General features: G+C 39.5%; 1 protein-coding gene across 1 annotated transcript in view; it reads right to left on the bottom strand.

Moving 5' to 3' along the window:
- JAZF1 (JAZF zinc finger 1) overlaps positions 1–16,570 on the bottom strand; it is a 103,446-nt gene that overhangs the window by 26,815 nt on the left and 60,061 nt on the right. The window contains exon 3 of the mRNA XM_009325748.1: positions 3,695–3,891. Coding sequence (XP_009324023.1) covers positions 3,695–3,891 — 197 coding nt within the window. The remainder of the gene's footprint in view (positions 1–3,694; positions 3,892–16,570) is intronic.

The following is a 16,570-nucleotide window of genomic DNA, read 5'->3' as shown; positions in this document are numbered from 1 at the left end:
AGCATTTAAGCCTACTAAACAAAGTCTCCCAGGAGACACTATTGTTAAAACAAAAACTGGAACAAATTTTTAAAGTGAACTTTCTGCAGTCATTAGAGGTTGCAGGTCTTAAGAAGAAGAGAAAACTTGTTATGGGAGAGGGAACAAAAAGCCAAATGTAAGCAGACAGCACATGCCAGTCACCCCTGAGGGAACAGAGGGAAGGTACAGAAAATTAACTGCTGCATTTCTACTTCCCACCAAAACCACAAACGGGCCGTTTCAGGGGACTAACACATACAGAGTCTGCAGATAAATACATGTCTACCTCATTACCTGAGAAGAGCCTTAAAGAGCACACTTCTTTGCTGAATATTTCTGCTTCTACATGAATAATCTCATTTATGCAGAAGAAGGTGCTATACACACGCATGCAACATTTGCAGCATGTATGCGTGTCAGCTTGGAAGCTGCTCAGCTCCGTCTGCAAATTTGGCCTGTAGTCTTTTGGCATGGATTTTTACTGCAAAACTTAACAAACATTCTCTGCGGCCAAACCACCTTGAACTGTTTCTTACCAAATTTCACAAGCTAAGTGGGTTCGAGTCTGGTCAATACATGGATGAGAGATCATTATATGAAATTACGCTTTGCTGAAAAATGACAACAGTAGCTTAACAGCATCAGGAAATGGCGGGACTTAGCTGTAAGGATGTGCACAGGGGCGACTGGGATTCAGGCAGCTGCTGGCTTCACCCAAGATAAGACTACCACACCTAGCAAAGCCAAGACAAACAGCATACCTAAAGGGAGGACACTACATGGAAAATGGGAACCAAAAGATTAGTGAGGTTCCTGCTTTCTACCTTGAACAAGAATGCCAAACAGCCATATAGGACAGACACTCTCTGCTGAGGGACATGCATATTTGTATGCCATCTCACCAGCCTGTAAGGCGTGCTTTCTCTCTGCCATCTAAAGTGGCACCATCTTGGAGTTACACCTTGTGCAGTAACAGTAATGCCAGGCACACTGCTGAAGTTTAGTACCCTAGCAAAGTATCGAACAGTTGAGATGGGAGATAATAAAAGCGAAACTGCCATTCTGAATGTTTCATTAATAAATTGTGTCAAAGCAATCCCATTTTATTTTTGGCAAAGTATAGGTCTAAAGGAGGATGAGGATGACGATTATATTTGGACTATAACAAATACTTAACATCAACCCAGATGACGCCCTTTCAGGCAACCTAAGGAAAAACAGCCTCTTTATTTTCTGAAGTTACCACAACATTCCTGTATTCAAAGACGAGTTAACAAGAGTTTGCTCGCAGTACAAATCAAACAGGATCGCACAGAAGGAATACAGCAATATTCTTCATTCTCACTGGATGCAGTGGAGGGTATGCCTGCAGGGCTTGAAAGTTGTGTAGGCACTGCGAGGCTGAAATGCATGACGATTTACATGCTCTAAATTGTTTCCCTGAAACAGATCTTGCCTAACTATCCTTAGTTTTATCACCTTGCCAGTCAACTGCCATACATACTTGCACTTGAGGGAAAAAGATTCGCATCTGCCAGTAACAGACATGTGAGCTGCCTATCCAAAATTAGTCTGCTGGCCTTCCTGGGCTCCCTCTGCAGCCACTGCACCAACAGAAAGAGAAACTCAGCTGTGGCAGGACTCGGAGCACCTCATCTATGTAAGTTACAACCATCACGGAGAACAAAATCCTATGCCAAGCAAACACTGCGAAAAATTCTGTAGTTATCAGAAAAATCTCAATGCTTATTTTAGGTCCAGAAAAACTTTTAAGATGACAAAAATGGAAATTCTGGGGTGAAGCTGCCAAAATGCAACTCAGTTGATTGTTGTTGTTGTTGTTAGTAGTAGTAGTAATAATAATAATATTATCATCTTCAAGAAAGAAAATAATAATAATAATAATAATAATAATATAATCTTCAAGAAAGAATATACAGTTTTTGCTACCAGGCTATTACAAACCCTAACCTTGGAACAGGGCTCCAACAGGGACCTTGGAACAGAGGGTGCAGAAAGTGGAAGCTGGTATTGTAACCTGGCAGGCAGGACTCCCACAAACTCAGTTAGCCAAAACAAGCCGATTCTCCTAGCTACAGGTAAAACACCACTCTGAGTAACTTAAAAAAACCTGAAAAATATATAAATAATAAAAATAAAAGTATTTCAGTAGACAGATACTGGCTTTTTTTCTTCAGTATTTGATGGAACATGTTTCAGTACATCACTAACCAGTGTTCCTGACAGATGTGCGAAGTTATACTACCTGACCACGTCACAAATTAGCCTTCCCAGGAGGAGCTGTACAAAAAAAGTAAAACAAAAGAAAGCAGAAATTCCTTGACATCTGTAGGATGTCAAGGAAATGAATAAATTTGTTTCAAATAGGAGAGAATTAAGAAAATCTTACTTCTAAAATTTTCTGTATTACATTAGGACTTTATCATTTAGCTGTTCTCAACATGCTTCCCTTTTTCATATCCAGGGACACACTAAACAACCAATTCACTTCAGAACTTCCAGACAGAGTGTCGCAAGGACTGCTACAACTTTTCCATTTAATCATTAATACTAAAACATTAAATAGCTTATATAAAACACATGGCACAGCAGTTTATCAAAGCAGGCATGCTCATGTGATTTCCTATTAAGAAGAATATGTCGAGCCTATCTATTACAGAACAGAATAGATATATTACATGCATTTGGCTTTTAAGAAGGAAATATTGGTATTTAATCAGAAGTATATCAGAAATATCTGACAAGATCTCTACCTAATTCTCATGGTTTAACCCCAACCAGCAACTAAGCACCATACAGCCGCTCGCTCACTCCCCCCTGGTGGGATGGGGAGAGAATCGAAAGAGTAAAAGTAAAAGCTAGTATGTCCCCATACTAGCTACCGTGAAGGAAATTAACTCTATCCCAGCCAAAACCAGCACACTAATGTAAACCAGACTGACTTGGGCCAAGAGATCTGGTTCAGCACAGCAGCAATTTTTACACTCTAATCAGTGCAAAAAAAAAAAATCAATCTTTTGATTGATTAATCAGGAATTCCCAGGAATTTTATACCTGGGAAAACCACTGGAATACTTGTTTTTGAAGAAACACAGATCACTTTTTTCATGTGTTACTTTTTTTGAACATAGTTTCCTAATGAAAGTCATGTCTACATGATTACAGCAGCTGAACATTCCTCCCTGTCCACTTATTTATCTATGAATTCAACCCCCTGAAAAAAACAAAAACAAAACAAACAAACAAAAACAAACAAACAAAAAAAAAAAAGAGGAAAGGGGCGGGGGGAAGATCCCGACCACTTTTACTTGTATCTTAAACTGGCACTGTACCACGTGCAGAGCTCTCCTACTGATACATCAGGGGTCTTTTGCACATTTGGTATTTCTGGTAAGGTTAGTTTCTTTGTGTAATAATTTCAGCTGCGATTTTTAAAGTTAGTGTCCTTCTCTGCTTTAGCAAAGAGTTTCGAAACAAATGCCCAAACACATTTGAGAGATTGCAAACCAAATGCAAATAAAAGAGCCCAAAGTTTTGCTGTTTTATTTTTAGGGGTTCTTCTTCCCAATGCCTCAGTATGTCTATTGTTCTCCAAATGCCAGGTAGCAAAATTGCTAGTTTATGTGGGGTAAACCAAACAGTAGGTGCTTACCTGTAGGAGTACTACTGCGAAACGAAGAGGAGGGAGTGATTGGAGGGGTGACTGGAGGAGTAAGGCTTCCACTGCTGTGGCGAGGTGGAGTAGATACATTCCCACGGGACACTGTGCTTGACAAAGTCAAAGAGAGTTTTGGCTGAATCTTTTTCTTCAAAGACTCCTGCTCACGTCGAGCTGCATCAGTCATAAATCTAGAATGAGGACAATCATGAGGATGAGAGGCTTGAAACACTGTCCGCAAACGAGATTTAGGTAAAGATAAAGTAAGTATTTTTCGCCCTCAGTGACCAAACGGAGCTTCAAACTCAGCCATAACAAGTTCTTCTGCAACACACAGATTTCAAGAATACAACCTCCTCCATCAACAGCTTTATTCCAGTGTTCAAGATCTGGGCCATTTGCTTCTGATTTCGATAGAACTTACATTAGACATTTGCATCATGTGCAAACACAAGTTTTTAAACTCCAACCAGAGATCAGCATTGCAAACAATATTATATTAACTGTACTCAATCCTTTAAAAAAACTACACTCAATCCTTCTGTGAAAAAGTAGCTGAGTAGCTATAATGGAGAAAAATGTTAGGGGCAAATGTATTGAATCTGAAGGTCAAAGGGATAGTATGAATTAGATTCTGCAGATACATCATTTCCAACTTAGGATAATCACATCCTTTTTCTAAAGGTTTTAGACAATGTTGCCTGACATAAAAGATGTCCAATTAAATTGCAATTCCTCAAACCAGAGTTCCCAATTCCTGAAAACTAAATGAGGTCTCTGCAGAGCTTTGGTACATGCTGCTGAAGGCCTAATGCAAAGTTCATCTCTGTGGGATTCTCAGAGGGAATTCCACCAGCACGACACAACGTGAGCACTGGTAGTGCAGTAATTCCAGCAGTGCAACTTTTTGCATGGGATCTCTCACCTGGAATAAAAATAGCTTTTTTCACTTTTATTCTGATTCCTTCCAAAAAAAGAACAATTGAAGTGAAAAAGACCATTTTTATTCCAAGTGCCTATACAGAGTTACACCAGAACACCTGATACTGCATTATGCTGACATTCAAAGCATCACTGCTGGCACCTATGTTAACCCTCACTTGAAAGGACTGGGGTTCCCCCACAACGGGATCTCTGCAACTCAGACTTCATGCACTTAGCATTCAAGCAATATTTTAATCCTTTGTCTTTCCCCTCCACTGCATAAGGAGCCATCTTGAAGGATTCCTAAGAAGACAGGCTAAATCAAATCACCTTGTACATACAGTCCTCCGTCCTTCATGCTAAAATACAAACTACGCCTTGTTAGTGAACAAAACAATACGCACTAGCATGTGATATGGAATAAGATGTTAAGTTACACCCAGACATTTGTCTGACCAGGTCAGACAGAGTAAACCAAGTTTTAGCCAAGACACAAGCTTTATATAATGAGCTCTTGCAACCTTGGCAAACCATGAAGGGTGCATTCGGAGAGGTGAGAACGCAGTGCAGCCAGTACGCTGCACTCACCTTGGAGCCAGCTGTCACCCAGAAACTCACATTTGCAATCCAGTAAGGAAACAGAGTAACGAAAATTACCAGCAATTATTTGTATTGGACTAAGCAAGGGTGACCTGGCTTTCTTTCAATAGTCACACTCTCCTCAGAGGAGCCTAGGAAAGAGAATGAGGCAGACTCAGGGATAGAAGCGGCCACAGAGAACAAATCTGTGGAGGAAATAATGAAGATGCTGAGTTGTTGTATTGGGTGTAGGTGGCAAGGTTTTGGTAGCGGAGGGGGCTGCAGGGCAAGAAGATGTCAGGGTCTGCCTCATGCCAGCCACAGCTGGTTTCAGCCAGCTCTGCAATGGACCTACCACATGACACAGCTGAGCCTACCAGAGAAGCTGGTGGCACCTCAGTGAAAACGTATTTAAGGAGGGGTAGAAAATCCTGGAGGGAGAGATCAGGAGGGAAAAGAGGAGGAAACAACAGAGGGAATGAGAGAACAAGGTCAGAGGAGTAGGAGGTACTGCATGGTGCAGAGCAGGTATACCCCCAGAGGCACTGCAGCCTGTGGGTGACCAACATCAGAGCAGAGGACAAGAGTGACAAACAAGGGGCAGCAAAGAGACACCGCTACAATCTGACCCCAACCCCTGCACCACTTGTTGCCTCACCAAAGGGACTGAGTGTGGCCTGCAGCGGTAGCAGGGGAGGAGAGATGTCTGGAGTGAAGTGAGCCTGGGAAAGGGGGAGGAAAGGTAGGGTTTTTTCCCCCTAAGTGTTTTAGGGTTTTTCTTTTGCTTCTCAATAACTAATACCCAAATCAGGAATTAAATATTTATGTTAGTTGGCAATAAATTAAGTTAAATTCCCCAGGTCGAGTCTGTTTTGCCCGTGACAGTACTTCGCAAGTGATTCCCTTTATTTCAGCCCATGAGTTTTCTCGCTCCTGCTCCTCCTATTTTCTCCCCCATCCTGCTGGGGTCAGGGGTGTGGGGGTGAGTGAGCAAGCAGCTAGGTGGGTACCTGGCTGCTAGCTGGGGCCAACCCATCGCTCTACCAAATTTCTTGTCATGCGACAACTGTATTTGCTATGTGACTAAACTGCCTGTCGTGTGACTTGATGTTCCATATCATATGAGAAGACATGGAAGCAACCCCTGACGTACATCCAGAATCCAACAGAGGACTGGGAGATCCACCTTTAGCTCCTGAGGAAGAGCAGCAGACCCTGAGGAGAGGGAGGCAGAGGAAATAGTGCCATACCAGTCATCTGGTTCACAGTTTATATCCTGCCGTCATATGAAGGATCAGGCCACAGGCTGGCTGGACAAACTGATTCTGCAGACCATAGTACCACAACAATTGCACTGAACATGACCATCAGGTCAAACTGGGTCTCACAGCAATACATAGTATCTGCTACAGCATCTGCAACGTGGTGCTGTAGGATAGTGCAGTTTCCTCTCTGGGCCTCAGCCAACAATTTCAATTAATATGAACCACTATATTCGTTTAGGCTCCTTAGAAACCCAACATTTTGTGACTGCTCGCAACACATAGGCTGTTTGGGTGGGAGCTGGGTAGATTCTACTGGCTGTGAGTGCAGACCTGACTGCACTTATGGAGAGACATCTGAGAAAAAATAGCTCTTGTGGAACAGTAAGGGGTGCATAGGGAAGGGGAAGGGAGAAAGAAAAAAATGGGGTTTTAGGTATCTGTGCGAAATATGAAAGAAAAATTTGGCCCAGATATCAAAAAACCTAGCTCTTTTTCCAAAGACATTTGTGTACTTTACACAGCCTCAGAACACTGTGGCATAAAATTCTAAGTACCATTAGAGCAATAAAGATGTATCCTGTCCATCCATACCATGAAGGCATTAATAAGTGGATCTTTGCCATGATACATAACATCAACGCACAATCCGCAGACATTAATAAACAGGTATATGACATGACAGCTTATCTTCTTTGAACAGAGACAATACATCATGTCAAACCCAGATATGGATTTTTATGAAGTTAATATTTAAAAAGCAGATATCCATAGTAACAGTTCAGTTTTAAATTTCTCTTCTCTATACAAGGGTGCAGATATTATTGACAAACCAGTCCCCAAATAGAAGTCTAAATTTCATTCAAGAAAAAAGGAAGTAAAAGGGTCTTTGCCTTTGCCCATAAAATGGGCATTCAGTACACATTTGCTTTCCTCTAACTAGGAAATGTACAAATTTTTGGAATTTGTACTATGATGTATGCTTGCTTCTGGATGGGAAGCCTTATTCCTTAAGAAAATGTTATGGCAACATTATAAATCCTTGAAAACTTGGAAGATAACCTCAAGTGTGAGATATTAAAAGCAGCAGCATGAACGCTGCTATTTAATAAACTCAGCCACAAATAACAATGTTGAAATAATACTGAGGTATAAGCAGTCTGGTTGAAGTCCATAAAAATCAGGAAAGTTATAGCTGAAACTTCTCCCTGTCCTGTTAACTCACTCCCATTTGGGCTAAGCATGTTGGGTATATTCCAAAACGTCATTTGTTGTCTACACTGTGAAGCTGAGAGAAATGGAAGGCAGAGTCTGTTGAGAAGTTCAGTTCCTGATATCTCAAGTATGCAATTAACCTTTTCAGATCCAAATAGTCTCATAAATGTTTGCTGAAGCACTGGCAGTGCTTTTAATTGAAATGCAGTATTATACTTGCGCCTAACTATGGTGTTCTTCAAAGCTTACAATATAAGCGTTTTAATGATGGGTATAGAATGACATTTCCAACTAAGTCTTAAGTTTCATGTTGAAAGTACATTATGGTTGCAACATCAAGTGCTCAGAAATGAAACATGCTGGAATTAAGGTTGAAAACTGGTCTCTAAATTACACGATTGCATACAATTTTCCCTGCCTCATTTAAATGTACAAGATGTGTGGGAAACAGAAAATGAACTGTAACTAACAAAGGCTGCTGTAAGACCACTTAGGTTAAATCCCATCTCCTTGCTTAGTAGTCTCTCTCACCATCTTCAGATCCATCTCCTTGCTCAGCAAATCTACCTCCACTATTTTCAACTCTTATTCTTAACTCCATAACCCTGCCCCTCTAGTTCCACCACTACGCAGATTTTAGTCCTTTTCCCTGTTGCATAGGATTGTGTTTATACCTCATAAGCCTCTCTCTCCAAATCCAATACACCATGTAGATGCAGTGGAACAAGGAGAATCATTCAGTTCTCAGCCATTCATTGACCCTGTTTTGACAAGCATGGGGTTTGTGTGCTTTCTTGCAGATGTTCATAACGTCAGGGAGGAACCCATTCCTTAGAAAGAAATCTCTTCTAGCCCTATTTTTTCTTTCCTCACCCCTTCACCTTCCTAGTAATTCACCTCCCTGCTCTAAAACATGTAGGTGCAATGATTTCTGAATCAAGTGCTTGCAGCAACTTTAATAAATATCAGCAAAATATAGTACTTCCCCCTCCTCTCATTCCCTGGAATGGTTCAAGTATTTTTATTGAAACTTTCCCAAGAAATTCAGCCTGAAGTAGACACCCAGCATGGAAAATTTCAGCCCCAACAGCTGAATGTTGGCAACATAATAAGCAACTGAAACAGTCTTATAATGGAAAGTGTTGCACAACCTTCCATACAGGTGGCAATATAATACAAACAGCGTTAGCTGTTGTTACCAACATAAAAAGTCACCAAAAAAGCAGAGACGATGTTCAAATTAAAAAAAGACTTTTCAAATCGAACCTTTGCAATGTTTATAAGTCCTGTCACCCCCAAAAGCTCTGGAATCAAGAACGAACAGAAGCAGAACACACTCTCCCAGAAATTTCCTTGAGCTACTAGCGTGTACTGACTGTTTTGGGATCATGCCCCAGTATGACTCACATGATGATGTCAGAGTTAGTTTATCATAAAACTCTTACTGCACACAATTCTAAGACAGTTTAAGAGCTCTGGACTCATACACCCAGACTGAGGGTAAGGGCAGTTATAAAAGTGAGTTGCAAATAAACTGAAAATTTTTACCTGAGATCTCACTTGAAAGGGAAAAAATCAAACAGGTTGCCCTTCAGAATATGTCTTCTTAATAACGGTCGTAAGGGTATGAGGCACCCTTTCCTCCTCTTCCTCGCTGTTAGAGCTAGCTGATGCAGGAAGTTAGCCCTGCTTGGACCAGATCTGTTTCTATGCCCACAGACATTTACACAGACAGTGAAAAAGGTGCATCACAGCTAACTTGTGGGATCTGAATATTAATTTGCCACATTTACTTTCTTCATGACCTAGTCTCTAAAACATAAGCAAACAGAGGAGATGATGCAATCACAAGCCTATCGTTCTCCAGTTACTGCACATGCACACTAGAGAGGGGAGGGGGATTACTCTGAGCTTGCAAAACAAGCAGATCACACTGCAGAGATGCTCAAGCCCAGGACCGCTCCACAACACCGTCCAGTTGCACACCAGCTTAAAAAAAATGACAGCACTACTCGACAATAAGATATCTACCTCGTCCTGGGCCTCACCATTGACAAGCTGCACTAAACCACAACGGGAAAAGGTAGCAGAACAGAATTAGTTCTGACCTTTTCTCATTATCACACAGAAAATTATGGGAAAACATTGATAGTAACATTCAGCTCATATTCATGTTTGCCTAATTTGGCTAACCTGTACTGGGAAAAGCCTGTCACCTTTCCCAGAACATAAGCAATCATGCTGCTGAGGTTCTGTCACTCATATTTCATCAGACTGCTCCTTAACCCAACACCTGGTCAACTTCAAGATTGACTGGAAAGAGGAGAAAAAAAATCCATGGTGCTTTATAGCAGATTTGTACAGATACTTTCTGGTTGTATTATAGTTACATCAAAAATGGTCAAACCTACTTGACAGGTGGGGCACACTACCTTAACTACATACTGAAAGCCCCACATTAATTCTTCTGCTACTTTTTACACCTATCAGAGCAAGGTGCTGGTTGTATCTGCTTTTCCCCTCAATCTTTTCCCACTTTTGTCTCAAGATGTTATGCAATTCTTTGTCAGTGCTGTACCAAGAGAAATAAGAGGTGGGGATGGTAATTTTAGCTCCCGGTCTTCCTCATCATATTAGCAGTGTTTAGGGAAAAAAAAAGGCTAGGATGGAAATCACCTCTAGTTGCACAGTATTTTAAAACTTCAGGAGGCCTCTACTTTGAAGAGGGATTAGGAGGATCCACTTCTCAAGGCAGGACCCCATTTCAGTAGGGTGGGACTCCATGGACCCTGAAATGCACTAGTGGACCCCTTAGTCAAGAACTGTCCTCCACACCCTTTGCTGCCTTTACAAGCAAAGACAAAGCAATGTGGTTTGGTTTAGCTAATGCTGGGAAGAGGAGACAACTATTAAGTTGAACTATTATTGGGTTAAGGAGATATCTGGTGAAATCTAAATGGCGGGAGCTCAGCAGTAGGCTGTCTTGTCTCCTGGGAAGGATGAAAGGTTTTTCTCAGTTGAACTTCACAAAACTGGGCCAAAGCAAAGAAAATCAATGTCCCCAGTAATGCCTTGCCACGCTATTTATGCGATAACGAGGAAAGAAATATATGAGCAAGTTTCATACCATCCATTAACTCAAATTATTTGATGAACACCCTTGAGCACTTTCACATACCATTCTTTGTAGCGTGGAGGAAACAGAAGTATTCTGCAGCTCTGTACAAACCTCTCTTGCTTCACAGAAGCTATCAACCATTTTTTTTCTTTAGAGATCTTCCATTACAGTTTTAGCAAAACTCTAAAGAAATGTCAGTGTGAAAAAGCCCCATTAAGATGCGTGCGTCATCACACACATGCCTCCACGCTATTTAGATTACAGAGTATTTGCATAGTGCGAAAACATATGATTTATACAAAACTCCCTTTTGCTTGTCTTTTTTTTCCTGACTTCACAAAAAACATCAAAAATGGGGAAGAAACAGCACAAAATAACAATCCCCTCTCAATTATTCCCCCAAACCTGTATCACATTTCACAACAGGCCCTAACCAGATCAAACAAATCATTAAAGGGCATTTCTAAGTTTCTGCAAAGAACAGTTTCAGCCCAATATATATTGTAGAAACACCATGTATCTAAGCTGGACTTCAACATGCACAATCACCTGAGATCAGGTCTTACAAAGGAATTCAGTGTTCATTCTCAGTACCAGTCGTACTCAAACTCATCTATTGAAAGCCTTCCCTATGTCCTAAATAAGGAATATTTATTACAAACTGATGAGTATCTTAGAGAGACAGGACAAAATCAGATTTCTTTTTATTATTAGTCTTAGGAATAATTTATTGCTGGTACAATTCTTTCATTTCCATTACTCAACCTGTTTTCTCAAGATGTAAAAATATTATCACCACAAAATCAGCTATAGTGTAATACACATTTTTCTGAATATGTGCATCTTCAACAGACATAGTAGAGATTATTAGGATGCACATGTACCTTATTAAAAGCAGACTTTGCACTGCATTTCTGCCTCATCACTGAAAAGACTCGAACACAACATGCAGTCGTACTCATATTGCTGTCATTAGACTCAAGGCTGCAACCTTAGGAAATCTGTTCAATATGAGCAAGAATTCAGTGGGTTCACTTTAATTGCCTGCTCTTCACACATTCTTAAAAGATACAATAAGACACAATAAAATACCCACCAAGTAGATATTCTGTGCTTCTAGCATGGAAAATTGATTCAGAAGATCGAGTAATTTCATATTTAAACATATGTAAGTGGAGCTAATGGACAGGGATATGCCAAATAATCTATTATCACTCAAACGAAACAAAAATAAAGCAGCAATTACCTAATCATCCCAAGCCATATACTTGCCTACAGTAAAACATGTTTATTCACTGTTGATCAATACAAGCAGTGTTAAAAGTACTGGAAAGGAATTCAGTATCTCTCAATGTTGGGAATATACAAACAAAAACATCAGTGTGAATTACATTTCATATTTAGGTTGACATAAATCCCAAACACTGGATATAAGCCCTACCCTCCCATTTCAAATATATAACAAATATATATTAAATAAATAAAATATTTTTTCTTCTGTATTTTTGTTTGGTTTTTTTTTTTCCCCTCCTTTATTCTGGGAGTACCATGGTTACACTTATTGTACTATATCTACTCACAGAGCACCAAAGTAATCTTTAATTTAAAATAAAAAAAATTAAAAAAATTAAATCAGTGTTGTATGCTCCCCCCACCAAAAAAATAACTGTTTACTTAGAAATGAATGTTCTGTTCTGACTCTTCCAAAGAAGGATTTTTTTTTTTAGGTTTTTGTTTGTTTGTTTGTTTTTTAAACAACATGGTATTTTGGCCTTTTCTTTCTTGAATTTGTGTAGGTCATGCAGCAAATGCAAAACCCAGGACTGCATTTTATTTTTTTTTTTTAAATTGACAGAAAAAATGCACACTGGATAGATAACGTTAGAACAATAATGTAATCAGGACAGATGCAGTCTCATTTTAGATATTTCATTCATAATGAAAATTCATTACTTATCCCCTAGACTGATGGCAGGGACTCAAGGAGTAGCCCACATTGTCTTTCTGCCGTTGTTAAAATAAGCAAATGACATTTCTGTCTTTAAAAGGAACAAAATTAGAGCTCACCGAAATCAACTTAAGGGAGCAACAGTAATTTCCAAAATATTAGAAACATACTGCTAGTTCTCTTCCTTTCCCCTCCCACTTCTTCCCCAGTTTTTTCCACCCTATTTTGAAGTAAATGAGTGCGTTTCAGAAAGGAGCTATAACTTTTCCACAACTTCAAAATTCTGTAATTTCCATGGAGCGAGAGGCAACAGTTAAGCAAAAGAGAGACTTAAAGAAGGTAATTAGCAGGAAGGCAGCTGCTGTTTGGCATGATATTGTCACCTCTGTTACAAATAACTAGGAGTTTAAAAAGTTGTGATAACCCTCTCAAGCACATTCGATCAAAGTGCTCACTATGCTGCGCTCTGCCTTGACATCAACTTATTTCTTATCAAACTAATTCCAGAGTTTTGCCACTGGCAAAAAAGGAGCATTCGGATGGTGTAAAACACTTGCAGACTTTCTCGCAGTTGGGATAGATTTTCAAAACGCTGCAGCAAACTCCTGCCTTTAGCGTAATGTAGCAGTCGTCATTTCAGAAATCATCTTCCCTGCATTTACTAACAGGCTTATTAGGATATTCATCAGCCTTGGCTTTGCTTATGGCCATTAACGAACAAACCAGTCATTGCCTGCTGCTAACAACAGATACTTTGTGGATTATTGCTTAATTAATTATTGAATATAACGTCATGAATCCTTACATTTCAGTTCATATCCTTGTTAATATACAAGAATAATGTAATGTCACGCAGCCATAAAACGTTACACAGACCAACATGGGAATCTTAGCAGACATCAATAACGTGAAATACAACGGGAATATTTGTACATTTAAAGTACTTTTAAAACCACGTAATTTTAAAAATGCACACTGACAGTTTTTAAATTTGCACCGCATATACAAAACCCCCAAATTAATTTTCTTAGTGTGAAGTTCCTATAATGACTGAAGATGGTCTCACATGAAAGAGTACTTACGGTGTCTTTTCAGTAATACTCTAACTTAACCTATCAGTTATTAAATTTAAATATTTAAAATATTGTTATTTCTCATTTTTTGACTTATTAGATGACTGTGCTTTCACATGAAGTGCAAAATTCTTGAAGGCAGAGTAAAAATTTAACTTTTATTTTAGTGGGAGGAATGTGGGCTGGAGTTAAATTGTATGTCTTTTTATTTGTAGAAATTGTAAACTTTAATAAATTTCCAATCTCCTTGGAGAAGATGGAATTAAGCTGCTCATAGAATAAAAATAAGGGGTCTGTATCTCCCAAGTTTGACTCAAATCTCAAAATAGTTCTTATGTGGGACTAAGTAGTGTACCAGCCCTGCTCTGGCTCTCTGCACAGGCTCCAGTATTGTCAAATTGCCTAGTTCCAGTAGGACATTTTACTTTCAGATGTGCTTAACCTAAAATATCATATTTTTTCCATTACTGGTCCACCCTCTTTCCTTCTTGAAGAGCTTATTATAACTATTTATGTAAAAACAATTTCTTTCAGTCAGCCCTACATAGAAATAGATCTGTGTGCATGACACACACTTTTACTGTTGGACTTGGTTTGGTTTTATTGATGCCTCAAGGACTTTTAGCTTTAAGAAGCAGGGAGCTGAAATGTCAGATATTTTATTCCTGTAATGTTCCATTTACGTCTGGGTATTCTTGTGTCATTTCATACTGAGTTCTTCTGAGAATTCAAGTCAACACCCAAAGACAGATTCATCAAGCAAGAATTTAAAAATAGATATTATCACAAAGCATTGCTTATTAGCTATAAGGATGTCTAATATCAATCTGCATAAATAAGCCAATCTTTGGTATCTTACACAGTAGTAGTCAAACACATTAACCAACATATTTTTCAGTCTTTCAGAAATGTATCACATACTGTCTGCAGTGGCTCCTCCAGCAGCATCAATACAGTAAGCAATCCAGAATACCCATTCAACAAAAATATGGTAAAAAGAAACTGTGGTAATAAGCTGCATAATAACTTAACTCTTAAAACCTACAGATGCTGATTTTCTTTCAAATACAAAGACACCAAAGTCACTTACAATGCATTCACTGTTTGATTTTATTTTTAAAGAAACACTAAATCTGTTTGGGAGAACATACAGAATATAATCCTCCCACTGAGAAAGAGCATTCAGCTCAAAAGATGCTCTCCCAAGCTTAAAATGTAAAGTGAAGATTTAGACGGAGAAGCATTTTTTAAAACTGATTTATAAATCTGTATTCAGAGGACTGGGTGGGGTAATGGTTATAATGGAAAATTGCAGCAATCTTAACATTAGGAATGTGAAATGTCTGGTCTTAATAAACCAAACTTTCAGGCACCGTGAGTTGTTTGGAAGGACGATAGCAACTTAAAAACAACCCAGCCCCACTAAAATGGCAAACTGAACATTCCCAATCCTTCAGACTCTGCTGCAATGAGTCACACATCCGTAAAATAGCCGATACGAAAGATTCCTCCTAAAAGACAAGAAAGTTCAGGTGAAGGTAGACAAGGGAAAGCAGAGATGTAAGAAGATAACCATCATATGTCTTTGCTCTTTCATACGAAAGGAAGAATGAACTCTCGTTTCTGTAATTATGTGCTATTTTAAAAATGTACCTTTCCACACTTTAAGCTGATTTGCCTGAAGGAACAAATGACTGACAAAGTTAACAGTTCATTATGTAATCAGTGTATCAGTAGTTGGGGGGCGGCGGGGGGGAAGTACCTAAGAATCAAGAATAACTCCCGAGGTCCCATTATTCAGCTGTGAGGTATGAAAGCAGAACACTGATTTGCATTTTGAAATTTTGTCCCCGTCAGTCGCGGGGTGTGCTATCGTACCAGACCCAGGCACGTATCTGAGAGCAGTAAATCCCCCAGTTTTGCTCACTCTAACAGAAACCAGTCCCTCGCGTCCCTCGCCCGCAGCCACCCTCCCACCTCCAGCTCGGAGTGATCTGGTGAAACCAGCGAAACCCTGCTAGGATGCGGAAGAAAAGGACTGACATCTGAATAACTAACAATGCGCTGCCTCTCAGGCAGACAGCAGGGAAGTTCCTTCAGCACTGTTTGATCTGCTTCACCGGCATTATTGCAGAAAGCCGGTTTTTCATTAGGTAAGAAAAAAAAAAAAACCAAAGTTGTGATGCAGCCTGCTAAGTGAGATTACAAATGCACCGTAACACAATGATTGAAAATAGATGGCGTAATACAGAAAGGCCTAAGACCCGCAAGTGGAAAAAAGCATAAATGACTATTTTAATTAATTTCCTAATGTAAAACACAGCTGTAGTAATGTTGGCAAATATCACCTGCCTGTTTCAAGTTTGTTAAATGAAATCATGCTCTTTAATTGGGTCTTAATGTACAAAAGTATGTTTTATTTACTTTTTATTACAATATCAGTATTTTAACTTTCAGTTTGCTTGTGCAAAAGCTTTATAAATTACTTGAATCACTTAAATCTGAATACTATAATCTGCAGTTACAATGTACCAGTTTGAGTTTCAACAATTAAATGCCTTTTTTGTGGACTCCCGCTGCTATGTGAACTCGCTGTAGGCTATTAAAATAATGAGTCCGGACTGAGTCATCTGATCTCAGCCTTGGTGCAAAGCCTGAGGAAAAGGACTTAGCCCACAATTCCTAGTCTGTTTACCAGACTAAGACCAGACTGTTGGAAGCATTATCCCCGCGCTCCCTTCCCCCCTCCCG

This window comes from Pygoscelis adeliae, unplaced genomic scaffold (genome assembly GCF_000699105.1).
Source record: "Pygoscelis adeliae isolate BGI_AS28 unplaced genomic scaffold, ASM69910v1 Scaffold226, whole genome shotgun sequence".
Taxonomy (NCBI): Eukaryota; Metazoa; Chordata; class Aves; order Sphenisciformes; family Spheniscidae; genus Pygoscelis; species Pygoscelis adeliae.
This window is presented reverse-complemented; position numbering and strand designations above follow the sequence as displayed.